General features: G+C 37.5%; 1 protein-coding gene across 2 annotated transcripts in view; it reads left to right on the top strand.

The window, feature by feature from the left end:
• The window catches only part of MYO1D (myosin ID), a 371,081-nt gene that overhangs the window by 126,155 nt on the left and 230,681 nt on the right, over positions 1-14,245 (top strand). For both annotated transcript variants that reach the window (XM_037810313.1, XM_037810314.1), the window contains exons 11-13: positions 5,548-5,718; positions 9,338-9,408; positions 11,095-11,169. In XM_037810313.1, the coding sequence (XP_037666241.1) occupies positions 5,548-5,718; positions 9,338-9,408; positions 11,095-11,169 (317 nt within the window). The remainder of the gene's footprint in view (positions 1-5,547; positions 5,719-9,337; positions 9,409-11,094; positions 11,170-14,245) is intronic.

Here is a 14,245-nt window from a genome sequence, read left to right as displayed (position 1 = left end):
AGGCTTACAGTTGAAGGCCTTGAAAATGTCCAAATTCAGGCAACAACAGAACGATACCATCTCTGAAGGCCAGATAATGGTGAGCTTGTGCTCCTCTGCAAGGACATGGCAACATCTGCTGGTCCTTCTCTCCCGGGTTTCATTGCTTCCAGCTCTGGCTTCAGTGGCTTCCTCTCTCAGCTTCTGTGGATATATCCTTGTCTCTCAGCTTCTCTGGGCTTTTTCTGTGAGCGTCTCTGGGTCTTCTGTGTGCCCTTGATCCTCTTATAAAGGACTCCAGTAAGAGAATTAAGACCCTTCTTGAATGAGGTGGGTTACATCTCAATTGAAATAACCAAATCAAAAGGTCCCATTTATAGTCAGTACTATAAATGTGGCATACAGCCACTGTTAAAAAAAAAAAAAAAAAAAAAAAGCTGAAAAAGAGCCCAGACTTCAATTAGTGATATGAATGAAGCAGGTCTGGTTAAGACCAGGGCAAGCCAGGCCAAAGGGTGAAGGTTGAAACTGACTGTGTTTTAAAACTTCAGCTTCCATATGAGACCAAGGGAAGAGGTGTCTATTTGGTACAGGATCTAAATTTTCTAAATGGTACAACTCTACAGTCGATTTGTTCAAACACCACAATTGCATGGAACTTTGAAGAGGAAGTGAGATATGGTAGGTTAGTATAGGCTGGAATGAAATAGTGACACATCCCAGAGTAATTTAGGCAGATAATAAAAAATATATTTACAGCCTCCCCCTCCCCAGCCCCGAGGATCTGGGGAAGGTGCAGATGTGTTGGACATCCTCACCTGGACTGGTGTTGATGTTGGCACAAACATTGGGACTGGCAGTTTGATGTGCTGAGCCCTCGACCATGGGACTTGCCCTTAGGAAGCTCGTTACTGCAAAGGAGAGGCTAAACTTGCATGTAATTGTGCCTAAGAGTCTCCCCCTGAGTACCTCTTTGTTGCTCAGATGTGGCTCTCTCTCTCCCTAACTGAGCCATCTTGACAGGTGAACTCGCTGCCCTCCCCACTACATGGGAGCCGACTCCCAGGGTTGCAAATCTCCCTGGCAATGCAGAATATGACTCCCGGGGATGAATGTGGACCCGGCATCGTGGGACTGAGAGTATCTTCTTGACCAAAAGGGGGATGCAAAATGAGACAAAATGGTTTCAGTGGCTGAGAGATTTCAAATGGAGTCGAGGTGTCACTCTGGTGGACATTCTTATGCACTATATAGATAACACCTCTTAGGTTTTAATGTATTGGAATAGCTAGAAGTAAATACCTGAAACTACCAGACTCCAACCCAGCAGTCTGGACTCCTGAAGACAATTATATAATAATGTAGATTACAAGGGGTGACAGTGTGATTGTGAAGACCTTGTGGATCACACCCCCTTTATCTGGTGTATGGATGAGTAGAAAAATGGGGATAAAAACTGAAGGACAAATGGGGCGGGATGCGGAGGATGATTTGGGTGTTCTTTTTTCACTTTTATTTTTTATTCTTGCTCTGGGTCTTTCTGATGTAAGGAAAATGTTCAGAGATAGATTGTGGTGATGAACACATAACTATGTTATCATACTGTGGACAGTGGATTGTATACCATGGATGATTGTATGGTGTGTGAATGTATTTCAATAAAACTGAATTTGATAATTAAAAAAAAAAAGGTCCCATTTACAGTAGGTCTGTACCCACAGGAATGGATAAAAAGAACATGATCCTTTTTGGGGTACATACAGCATCCAAACTACCACATTCCTCCTTTTCTTCCCCTTCTTCCTCTTCTACTTTTTAAACTAAATAGCACTTTATTGTCTTCAGTTAATGCTGTTTGTATTCTCTTACACACACATTAAAACACCTGTATTAATTTTCTTCTCTATTTACTTTCCTTTGTATCACACGTCAGTTATTACCTCTCTTTATGAACTTTTTATTTTTCAGAATCAAACTGGTCTGGTAAAATACAGCCAGAAAGTATGACTGGTCCAGGGTACACACCCCAGAGAGCACAGCTAAAAAGCATGACTTATTTGGCTTTCTTGTTTCCTACAGTTAGACCTCCTGTTCATAATAGAAATGAGAACTAGTAATTTTCTTTTAAATTTGTGTTTTTAAACAGTTTTAAGAACAGACTGAAAAATGCACGTACATCTAATTTTCTGTAAGTTTCTGTGTTTATAAATCTGTCTCTTTGCCAAGTAGTATAAGCAATAAAAATAATTGAAGTTAGTATTTGTTTTTTAATATTCCATATAAGTATTGTTCAGCAGTAAGAAATTATTTGAAACGCTGTATTTAAGTTACTTCTACATTCCTTCCTACCTTCCTACTTTTTAATCTTCTCTCATTCGGAAAAAGAAGACAATGATATAATATATAGCTTTTCTGCCTCAAATTGCGTCTTTGCTTTCCATCATGTGTTAAATAAAATTTTGTTAAGTATATCGGTATAAATTTTGCCTGTTTACAAATAAATCAAAGGGTTATCATTTACTGTATAATGAGATTAACTACAGTTTAGATTTAAATAGTGAACTTTCCTAGCACTTTTAAAATGTGATTCAATTCAATTAAGTTTATATGCAGCTTTCTTAGAATGAATCTGTTGTATAATATAATACACAGTTATCGCTGAAGCTTAGATTTTTATAGGAAATTTAATCATAAAACTTGTTATTCATATGTGATTCAGGGGTGCTGGTCAAAAATATCCTTTAACAATCAGAGTATTAAATTCCACAGGCATAGTAGATAAAGAGAAAAGTAAACAATTGCAGTAAGCTATTTCAAACATCTGAAAAAAGATCAACAGCCCTAAAAATGTAAAAGCTCTTAGCTAAATTACCCATCAAAAGGTATCATAGAGGGAACAGACTGCTAACCCCAAGATAAAGGTTACTGACTACAATGCCAAGGTCTCCCCCAAATTATAGTCTCTATTCTGGGCAAGCATTTCCTTTAAAAAACCCCAGATTCTGAATAGGATGATTACTCTTTTAAAATTTTTTATTATGGAAAATTTCAAACATACGTAAGAGCAGAGAACATAATATTATAGACTCCATGTGCCCATCACCCAGCTTTTACAATTATCAGTAAATGGCCAGTCATGTCATCTGTGCTTTATCTACCTGCCTCCAAATAATTTGAAGCAAATCATAGACATTGGATTAATTCTCAACCGTAAATATTTCGGTGTGGTTCTCTAATCGGCAAAGACTTTTACAAAGACCATAACCACAATACCATTATCACACCTAAAAAAAATAACAATTTCTTAGTATCATCAAATATCCATTCAGTGTTCACATTTCTTCAATTTTCTTATAGTAGTTTTTTGTTTTGTTTTACAATTTGTTTGAATTGGGATCCAAATAAGGTTCTTCCATTGTGCTTGGTTGATCAGTTTCTAGTGTATCTATAGATTTTCCCCTCAATATCTATGTACCTACCCCCCCCTTCCCTGCCTTCCCACTCCCTTTCCCTCTCTCTCTCTATTTTTTTCTCCTTGCATTCTTTTGTGGAAGAGAATGAGCCGTTTATCCTGTAGAGTTTCCCAAAGTGTGGATTTTACTAATCACATTTCCAAAGTGTCATTTAATGTTTCTCTGTTCCTTATATTTCCAGTGTATTGGTTGTTAGAGCTAGAGTCTTGGCTGGATTCAGGCTCATTGTTTTTCTATCACAATGGTGTGTGAACTTCCATCAGGTCGTTCATAGTATCTAGTTGTCTCTCTGATTTATTCCATTTTAAAGGTTTTTGGTGCTCTAGTTTATAGTTCTTAAGAACTTGATTCTTAAGCACAAAACTGTTCTATTTGGAGTGGGCATGGCAGGCCCAGAGCCTTATCCCCCTTTCCAACCTGTCACATCTCTTCCTTTCCCCTCTCTATCTCCTAAGATACTTCTGGGGAATACCAGGTTGCTAGAGAACAGGTTGCTTCTGGACAGGTTGCTAGAAGACCACTGCTTTAGGCGATGTTTGCAGCAGCATTAAATTGACAAACTAAAAGTTACAGGAATCTTCAGCAAAGACAAATTGGAATTTTAAAAGCAGCTTAATTCCTTTGTCTCTAGGACAAAAGACAGTCTTTAATTCCTCATTCCATACTCCCAAAGTCTAAGACATGGGCTGTTAATCATAGTGTTCCTGTCTTTTGAATATTTTAAGGATATTGTTTCCAAAGATGAAAATATTTTTTTCTCTCTAATTAGAAATGTAAAAAATGCCCACAATAAAAGTAAATATTCAGACCAGGATTTTTCAATCTCAATACTATTTACATTTTGAATCAGATAATTTGTTGTTTGGGGGGTTTTCCTGTGCATGGCAAGATGTCTAGCCCCATCCCTGGCCTCTACCCACTAGATACCAGTAGCACTCCTCTAGCCATGACAATAAAAAAATGTCTCCAGATGCTGCCAAATGTCCCTTAGGGGTAGGAAAATAACCTCCAGATGAGAACCACTTATTTAGACAAACAAGAAAAGTATAAAAAAGAAAGTAAAAGTTACCCAGTTTGCAGGCTTTCAGTTCATGGAATACAGAAGAGAACACGGAAGATTAGGAGTGGAGTTAAAAGCCCCGGACAAATAAATGGCATAGCTTCTTGGCTTTTAAATAGCATGGAACAGGAATACCTCTAACAGAAGGTAATGGAGTCAATTCTCAGTTTATATACCTCCTAAATAAGATGGAACGCATCAATACAAAGCATAAAAATGTATGATCTTTAAGCTACCCATCTTTAAATGACATACAGCTTGCCTGCGTTAGGACTATGGGTGCTCTGTGTATGGTGACAGCTACGCTATAGGCTATAAGAATAGACAGAGGTAGAAGAGGATTTTTGCACTAACCTCTTACACACTGAATTTGCTAAAAAGCCAGAAGTTATGTATAACTGCATTCAGCCATTAGAAGTAGATAAAAGCTTATTCTTACCTTTTATAGAGATTTATATCTCAGAATTAAATTTTTTATATTATATGCAGAAAATGTCAAAACTTAAAGAGCCATATATGGTCTTTAGCTTTGAGGAAACTAGAGGAGATGCTCTTTTGGATTTGAGTCATCCAGAGTCACATAACTAAAATGCAAATTCTGTGTAACACCTTAACCTCATTATCAAATAATATGTCAAATAGCACCTTAAGACTATTTGTCGGCACTTAGTAGAAGCTGGGTTTTGTGGTTAACAGCAAACAGATTGAAGGTATGAAGGAGTAAGGCCGGGCATGGGATTTGGAAGCAGGATTAAAGCAGGAGTTCATGATGGAAGAAACCTTGTCTTCTTTTTATTTTTTGCTTTGGGCTACCCGCATCTAAGTACAAGTGTTCCGTGATATAAAGTCAACAAAGAAATGAAAATGTAAACCTCTTTTAGAATGTGTGCACGTCATAAGGTTGAACCTCATTCATGTAACCAACATATTTGCCATCAAGTCCGCTTAAACTCCTGCTACAAATGGAGGCATTGGTGTTTGACCTGTCCCGGTCTCTGTCCCTTTTGAAATTGCTTACTTGTGCACGTCCTGCAGATTGATTACTTCAACAATCAGATCATTGTGGACCTGGTGGAGCAGCAGCACAAAGGCATCATCGCAGTCCTGGACGATGCCTGCATGAATGTCGGCAAGGTCACCGATGAAATGTTCCTCGAGGCACTCAACAGTAAACTGGGCAAGCATGGTCATTTCTCCAGCCGAAAGGTAGTATGTTTGAGAATTTCCTCTCATTTTGATCTGTAAGATTTTCCTCTTTGTTTGACAGAGTTACGTGACTTTATATGTTGAGTTAAAAGAATGCCTACTCAATTAAGAAAGAAAGGCCCTAAACATCCATTACAGGATTTGGTGCTGTGGCTAAATTCTGCCTCTCTGGATTAGAGGATGACGAGATTGATAAAATCATAATTTCCAGGAGAGGGAGCTGCAGACTATTCAGTTTTCTAGAAATAGAAAAAAGAATGATGCTTTAGAAAGCATGATGTCATTTATAACCAATAAGTACAGAGTCCTTGTTAATGTGCTAGAATTTTACTCCTGCATCGGGTAATGCCGACGCTGAAAAGAGCTTTTGTCCTTGACTTTTTATTGTTCATCCTCATTTGTTACAAAATGTGTTGTGTGCTCTGCCATAATTCTACAGACTACGTGACCTTCCTGAAACCAGAAATTCTGGTTGTTGTTTTGCCATACAGGGAAACTCATTCCTTAAATGAATGGGTGTCCTTTTCCCTCATGTGTTTTTTTCACATCCTAAAAACAAATGTCACAAAGAGATCACACTTCTATAATAACTGGTGGCAGTTGTCATTTTCAGCTCAGGCCTTTGTGCTGTGCCTTGAGCACAGAATGTTTGCTATCAGTATTTGTTTAAGGAATCTGTGTTAGAGAAGGAACATGCCTTCATCACCCCAGGTCTTCCCTAGAAATATAGGCTTGTCTAGCAACTATGAGCTGAAAGAAAAGCAGGCCCCTTCCTCCTTCACTTCAGTAAAGGGGCAGGCATTTCTGCTTCTCCATAATTCCATGTGACTCTATGACACCCTGCCATTTTTAGCATGAATAAGTCTATTTTCTAGCACTTTCCCCTTTAAAATTATATAATGAGAATAGGGAGATTTATGCAATTAACTAGATAAAGCACAAATGACCAAGAGATAGATTACTGGTTGATATTTATTTTAGGCCAGTTTATTTATAAAATATTCTCATCAATCTGATACCGAAGCCTGCTACAAGTTGATTTTAGGGTCTGATCTTTGACATTAGGGTTCCAGTTAGAGGTATTCTTTCAGTTGTTTCCCATTTATACCACAAATTCTTAACGCGTGCCTCTTATTTACTGGGTATGATCTTTAGGTGCTAGGGACAGAGCAGTGAGCAAAGTTAGAAGCAACTTAAATTGTGAAGAGTGATGCTTTTAAAGATGATATCATTGCCTGGGCAAATGTCCTGTCTTTGATGGGATAGTTCATGAATATCTTTTATATGCATAATTCAGGTGTTAGAGATTCACCTAGCATTGTGCCCACCACATGGTAGGCACTCAGTCAGGGTTTGTTAGATTGAATTAAATTGGTCAAGATCATACCAAATAAACCTCATGGAATATTGAATTTTAAATTAACACACGCAAGGCGCTACTTCATTTATATAAATAACTGTGAATCCCACGTGAGACATCAGAGTCATCTCATTTTGATACCTTTCACTTTGATCATTTATATACCTGAATTAAATTTGTCAACCAAATATTTTGAAAGCTTCTTAAGGTAGCAACTGTACATAGTACTTTTAAGTCATTGCTACTGATGTAATAGGAAGTGCTAAACAGTTATTTATCTGTAGAAATGGGAATTTTTAAAGTGTTTTTTTTTTTCCCCTGGAATCTTTGCCTAATAAAGGAAATAAATGAAATAACCAAGCCTTCAGAATATTTTAATCACTGTGAAGTCTTCTCTTAAACAGTGCTGTTATCCTGTATGTTGAGCCGGGTACCCTCATTTGCTACTGTTAACTGATTAACTAGAGTTAGTGACATGTGAAAAAAAGAAATTTCTGGCTTATAGTAGTAATTTCATTTAGGGGCTAAACTTTTTCTGCATAAAAGTTATGGAGAGGCATGCAAATGATCCAATAATCCATAAAATTACTATATAAAATATTAACATAAAATTTGATAAAAAAATAATGGAAAATCTAAAACCTTTCTTGTTCAAATCTGTTGAGACTGCAGTATCCAAATAAAAGAAAATTCAATTAGTGTGAGATGTCTCTTGGGTCTTTCTCTGTGAGGTTTTTTAAATGAAAAGTTTTTGTAAAGGTGGTTAGTACAAGAGAAAGAAGGAAAAAGGTATTAAATATTTGGAGACCCCTCTTTATGTTAGACACTTTGGCCTACGTAGCTCACTTAATCCTCAAAACAACTCTTTGAGGTGAGTAATTATTAAATGAGACAGAGTGGGTAAGTAGATAGATGGTAGAGCCAAGATTTGAACTTCAAAAGACTGATTCTAGTTTCCTATAATTATCTACTTGTTGAATTAGTAAACTAATTACTCCATTAAGAATCTGGTTACCTGTGCAGAACCCACCAACCTGGTTGGGGTTAATTGTTATCAAACAGTAGAACCTAATTGGTTTTTGTATGTATCTGCACTCAGTGTTTTGTGGACCTTAGCTGTCTACTTTAGAACCTATAGGAAAACAGGTAATCCTTCACTGAGCTCACCTGTGACAAGTTTATAGGCAAACTTTCTGTAATTTTCCTATATCAAGAAAAATATCAAAAAGTTATGGAGACTACCAAGACCATATAAATCATCTTTTCATAAAATATCCCTTTCCTGAGAAAGAGTTGCAGAATATTGGTCCATGAAATGAGAGACTTGAGTTAGGTGCCCAGTGTCACAGGAAGCACAACCATGGCAGTCAGTCCCAAGAGTCATTCTCAGGGCTACCACTGACTACCTGTGTGACCTTGGGCCATTTGCCTAACCTTAGCCTTAGGTCCCAGGTGTGTAAAAGGGAGATCATAGTACTTACCCTAAATGCCAGGTGTGAGGATTCAATGAGGATTGAACGATTGCCTGGGTATTCAATTATGAGATGGTCCTTCCTAAATGGAACAAAGATGGGAAAGAAACCATATTAGTCAGAGTAGTCTGGGCTGCATTAACCAATTCAGAAAATGGAGGGACGGACAAAGGGACAGATGAATAGATCAATAAATAGAATAAGATGGCAAATGTGGCAAAATGTTAAAATCGTTGGATCTGGGTATCTGAGGCAGGAGTTGTTGGAGTTTTCTGTATGGGTTTTGTATAATTTTTATAACTGTCCTGTAAGCTTGAAATTATTTCAAAATAAAAGTTTAAGAAAAAAAAAAGAGTGACTAAGATTTAATGTCAAAAGATAATAGAAGTCTGTGTCTCTCTCAGGGACATAGACTTAGTCTATCCTCTAGGGACCATCCTTCTCTGTGTGCAGCTAGTGGGAGGGTTTCACCAGCTTCTTACCAGCTTTGGCCTGGAACAGACACACTTCACTTCTGCTCACCAGTGGTCACTTGGCCATATCCAACTGCAAAGGAGACTGGAAAATGTAGTCTAGCTGTGTGCCTGGGAGGAGAGGAGATGGATTTCTGGTGAAAGCTCACGGTCTTTACCACAGAAGCCACATATGAAAACCAAGCCTATGCAATATGATTTCATTCATAATGATATCATTGCTTGTGACATTATCATCTTATTTTAAGCTGGAATATATTTTTAGAAAAGCTAAAAAGTTTGTTTCTGAAATAATCTCCTTCTTGGTTTCTTAGCTCTGTGCCTCAGACAAAATCCTGGAGTTTGATCGAGATTTTCGAATTCGACATTATGCAGGTGATGTAGTGTGAGTATCTTATTTTGGTTCCTAACATGATGATGTACATAAACCTCATTTCATAAAATATCAGTAGAGCAAATATATTGTTTTCCCATGCATGTGCATTTCTTTTTCATTCATTTTGTATGTCAACATATTTTAATCTCTTTAGGTTTTATTTTAATTGGCACAAGCTTGTTTTTCACTTACTGAGCACACACTGTGTGCCCAGGCACAGTTCCTGGCACAGCTGGTACTCAATAAAATTTGATTGCTGGATGAATGAATCACAGAAGTATGTTAAGAAGTAGGATAGAAAAATGAATAAGATGGATCTTACCCTGAAGAAGCTAACCGTATAGTGGGGGATACAGGCAGATACATTATAAGTCATTATACAGAAGAATGGAAAGTTAAACTAGAGATACACAAGGCATTATGAGAACTCTGAGGAGGGATAATTAACCCAGTGTGAAGAGTGTAGAGAAGTCTTGCCAGAGGAAGTGATATCCAAGTTGAATCTTAAAAGTTAAAAAAAAGGTTAGTCAGGGGAAGGAATTAGGAAGAGGGGGCATTCCAAGCAGAAGAGACAGCGGCATAAAGGCCCGGAGGTGAGAAATCACTGCTGTATGTGAAGAACTTCAAGTAGTTGGGTAACTGCATAAGCAAAAACTATATTATTTTTACCATATTATTTTTCAAATGAAAAAGTAAAATTCTTAGAGGCCATATTTGATGATTATAATACAGTAAAACTAGAAATTGTTAAGAAAATATAACCAAAAAAACAGAATTACATGAATATATTCATTTCCTACTCCTGCTATAGCAAATTACCACAAACTGGTGGCGTAAAAGGACAGACACTTATTTCTTCACAGTTCTGGAGGTCAAAAACTTGAAACCTAGATGTCGATAGGGCCACACTCCCTCCGGGAGCTCCAGATAGAACCCTTCCTTGCCTTTTCCAGCTTGCGGTGACTGCAGCCTTGGGGTTGCCTCCTCCGTGGTCACGCTGCCACCCCCTCTTCTGTGTGTGAGTCGCAGCTCCCTGAGCAATGCCAGTTGCTGCAGCAGTACAGCTCCCAGACCTACTTTTCTCACCAATTGCAACTCTAGCTGGACTTGCAAGACTCCACTCATTTCCTTCCTACAAACCGTGAATACTGGCCTCATTTTCTCCCAAGAACCCTATGCATATGCCTGCTTCGATCCCTTAATCCAGTCTGTTTCCGTGTGTGGTCTGTTTTCCTCTCTCCTCTTCTTATCCAAATTTTTCCACCCTCTGCAGTTCCTCCTGGGTTCTTTTGTCCCATACTGAGCACCTTGAGTGAACCTTAGTCAAGTCACTTGACCTCCCTACAGATAATTTCCATATGGTGCTGTTTTGTTTTTATCTTAGGAATATTGGTTGTTAAATACAGCTATCTTTTTAAAGGTCGTCTTCTTGGGGTAAGCAGTGAACCAGTAGAAAATGGTAATTTTCATCATGGTGTTGGTACTGATGTTTGCTCTCCTTATGAGTAATAGAAACAAAATCACCTCTATTTAGTAGGTAAATTTGGTATCCTCTAACACAGAACGAGGTGGACAATATAAGCTTTATAGATGATTAATAGCAAAATTAATCATAAAAAGACTTAAAGACTCCTAGAAAAGCTTAAATGTAGCTCTTGCTTGGTGAATAATGTATGTTTCCTTTTTTTCTATCAGCTATTCTGTCATTGGTTTTATTGACAAAAATAGAGACACTTTATTTCAAGATTTCAAGCGCCTTATGTATAACAGGTAAAATTGAAATTTTGGTAATTAACTTTACATTAAATGATCTGACATTTGTTGTCTTAATATATTTGCACATAATTTTTATGTGACAATTTAAGAGTTTCTGTCAAATGTTTTAGTTCTGTTTGAATATAATTAATGAATGAAATAGTTTATAACTTTATGATTATATGGTATATAAACTTACTGCTACTAATGTGATTTTCCTTGATTCCCCTTGGGTCATCTCAGTTTCTTTGTTCACTGCTGTTACTCATCTGACACCCCTTCCAGTGTACTCAGCAATCCTCAGACCAGGCTAGTGGAGACGAGAGAAGATGTCACGTAACCTTTGGCCCAGCTGAAAGCTTTATAGACTCAGAGTTTCACGATAGCGTTATTGCCCCCATCTAAGAGAGCACTCTGATATCAAAGTGGCATCAAGTGACAGTAATGATAAATGACTGCAGATGGAGTCTTGTCAGGAACCAAGAAAATGTGAAAAGGCTGTAGTGAACTAAAAATAAGCAAATGTTAACAAGTTTAAACCCAGTGTGTATACTTTGCAAAGAAGGTCCACGAAGAAGAAAGTGTAGTCTTGGCAAGCCTCCTTTTATAGTCTTTTCACATATTTGTTTAGTCTTTTCAGTCAGTTGGTGATCACAAAGTTATTGAGAGATGACATCGGTCAGTGAAAGTGGTGAAATAGAGAACTCCAAAAGTCCATCTCTCCACTAAAGCAATAAATAATGATGCAGTTGGCCATTTATCTCAGAGCAATGAAAACTTAGGTCCATACAAAACCTGTACACAATTATATTCAGAGCAGCTTGATTTATAATTGCCCAAAACTGGAAACAACCAAATGTCCTTTAGTAGGTGAATGGTTAAATAAACTGTGGTGAATTGATATCATGGAATACTAAGCAATAAAAAGGAATGAACTGTTGATACATGCAACTTGGATGGATCTCAAGGGAATTATGCCAAGTGAAAAAGGCCAATCTCAAAATATCACATATTTTATGATTCTTTACATAATATTCTATAAATAGCAAAATTATAGATGTGGATGACAGATTAATGGTTGCCATGGGTTAGAGAGAGGTAGGGAGACAGGGGTAGAGGTGGCTATAAAGAGATAGCACAACAGAGCTCTATAGTGATGGAACAGTTTTGTATTTTGATTATGTTGGTAAATATATCAATCTACACATATGATAAAATTGAATAAAACTATTCACATATACACACATAAATGAGTATATATAAAATTGGTAAAATCTTAAAAAGCTCTGTGTATTGTACCAATTTCAATTTCCTAGTTATGTAATTCAAAATAAAGAGTTTAAAAAAAGCTGTTAGAATCAATGTTTTTGGAACTCTGGACACAAATCAAAAGCTTGTCATAACTAGGGGAATGCTTAGTCAAGAAAAACAGCTGAATCTTGGTAAGAGAGCTTTGTGGCATTTTAACTTAACCTGGACCCATCCCCTGCTCCCCATATCAGTGGTAGCCTTGAAGACAACAGCCTTCATTTTTAGTACAGTTACGTAATACTGGAGGTAGCAGAATGGACCTTTTCCTCAAATAAGTCTAGTTGTTTGCCTTGCCCTATCTACTGGCTCCCAAAAGGACTGGCTCAAAGGGCTTGCCCTTATTTTGCCGAACTCAGAACTTTCCCAAAGCTGAAGTGGCTACCTGGGGAGGAGGTTGACATTTGTCAAAAACATTTAAAGGCAAATGTATTATTGCTGCCATCAAGAGCAAGGGATAACAGGTGGGGCAAACAATAGTCTCATCAAAAAGCTTGGGAGGAAAGCCTGGGGAATGAGATGCTTTGGGGAATAAAGACTGTGAAAAGCTTCTGCGTATGCCTGGGAATCTAGAAGTCCATATACATGCCCAGGGTTGGGCACATGCTCAGAAAAGATTGGAGAAGGCCTTAAGCTCTCACCTCTGGCTGATCGCCAGGCACTGCACAAGCAGGAAGTGTAGACTAACTTCCTGGCTGAGTGTTGAAGGCATGCTTAACACACACATAGAGCCCAATTAGAAAGATGGAGAGAAGGGTTTTGTTTGTTTGTTTGTTTGTTTTGTTTTTGGTTTTTGGTTCCAGGCATTTCAGGAAATCTCTATCATATCACTAGGTGACCACTAACGTAATGAAACTTATACTTTAGTGGCCACATATGACAAAAAATACAGACTTTGCAAAATTAGTTTAGAAAAATCACTAACCGAACAGATGACAACTACAAGCAGTAATGACAGACATTGGAGAGAGGGGGAAGAATCTTATTTCCAATGTTGCACATTATAATGTTTGAACTGTCCACCTTTCAGCAAAAGTCAAGGAATGCAAAGAAACAAGAAAGTATAGCCCATTTATAAGAAAAAAAGAAATTAACAGAAACTTTCACTTAGAGAGCCCAGACCTTGAACTTACTAGACAAAGACTTTAACTGTCTTAAATATGCTTAAAGAGCTAAAAACCATGACCAAAGAACTAAAGAAAACCAGGTAAATGATGTCTCAACAAATAGAAATTAAAGAGAGAGAAATTCTAAACAGAGCCAAATAGAAATTCTGGAGTTGAAAGTTAGGATTAACAGAAATGAATAATTCACTAGAGGCATTCAGCAGCTGTTTTGAGCAGGTAGAAGAATCAGCAAACTTAAAGATAGGCCAATTTAGATCATCCAGTCTGGGAAGCAGAAAGAAAAAAGAATGAAGAAAATGAACAGAGCCTAAATATCACTAGTGTTGCTGTATAAAACACATTCTGTAATGAGCAAGAGTTAAAATAGGGGACCAGTAAGGAGACTAGTTCAGTAATCCAGGCAAGAGACTCTGATGGCTGAGGTTTGGGTGGTAAGTGATAGAGAAGATGAAACCTAGTCAGATTGAGTTATATTTTGATGGTAGAGCCAATAAGGTTTGCTGTTGGATAGGATGTGCTATGTGAGAGAAAGACAGAAATCAAAAATCCCTGAGCAGTGGGGAAGAGATGTCTGGTTGGGAAAACAAGAGGAGCTAATTTGATGGGGAAATCAATAGTTTTGTTTTGGATATGTTATGTCCAAATTGAAAGTATCA

This window comes from Choloepus didactylus, chromosome 18 (genome assembly GCF_015220235.1).
Source record: "Choloepus didactylus isolate mChoDid1 chromosome 18, mChoDid1.pri, whole genome shotgun sequence".
Classification (NCBI taxonomy): domain Eukaryota; kingdom Metazoa; phylum Chordata; class Mammalia; order Pilosa; family Megalonychidae; genus Choloepus; species Choloepus didactylus.
The sequence above is the reverse complement of the archived record's forward strand: the minus strand, read 5'-3'. Positions and strand labels throughout refer to the sequence as shown.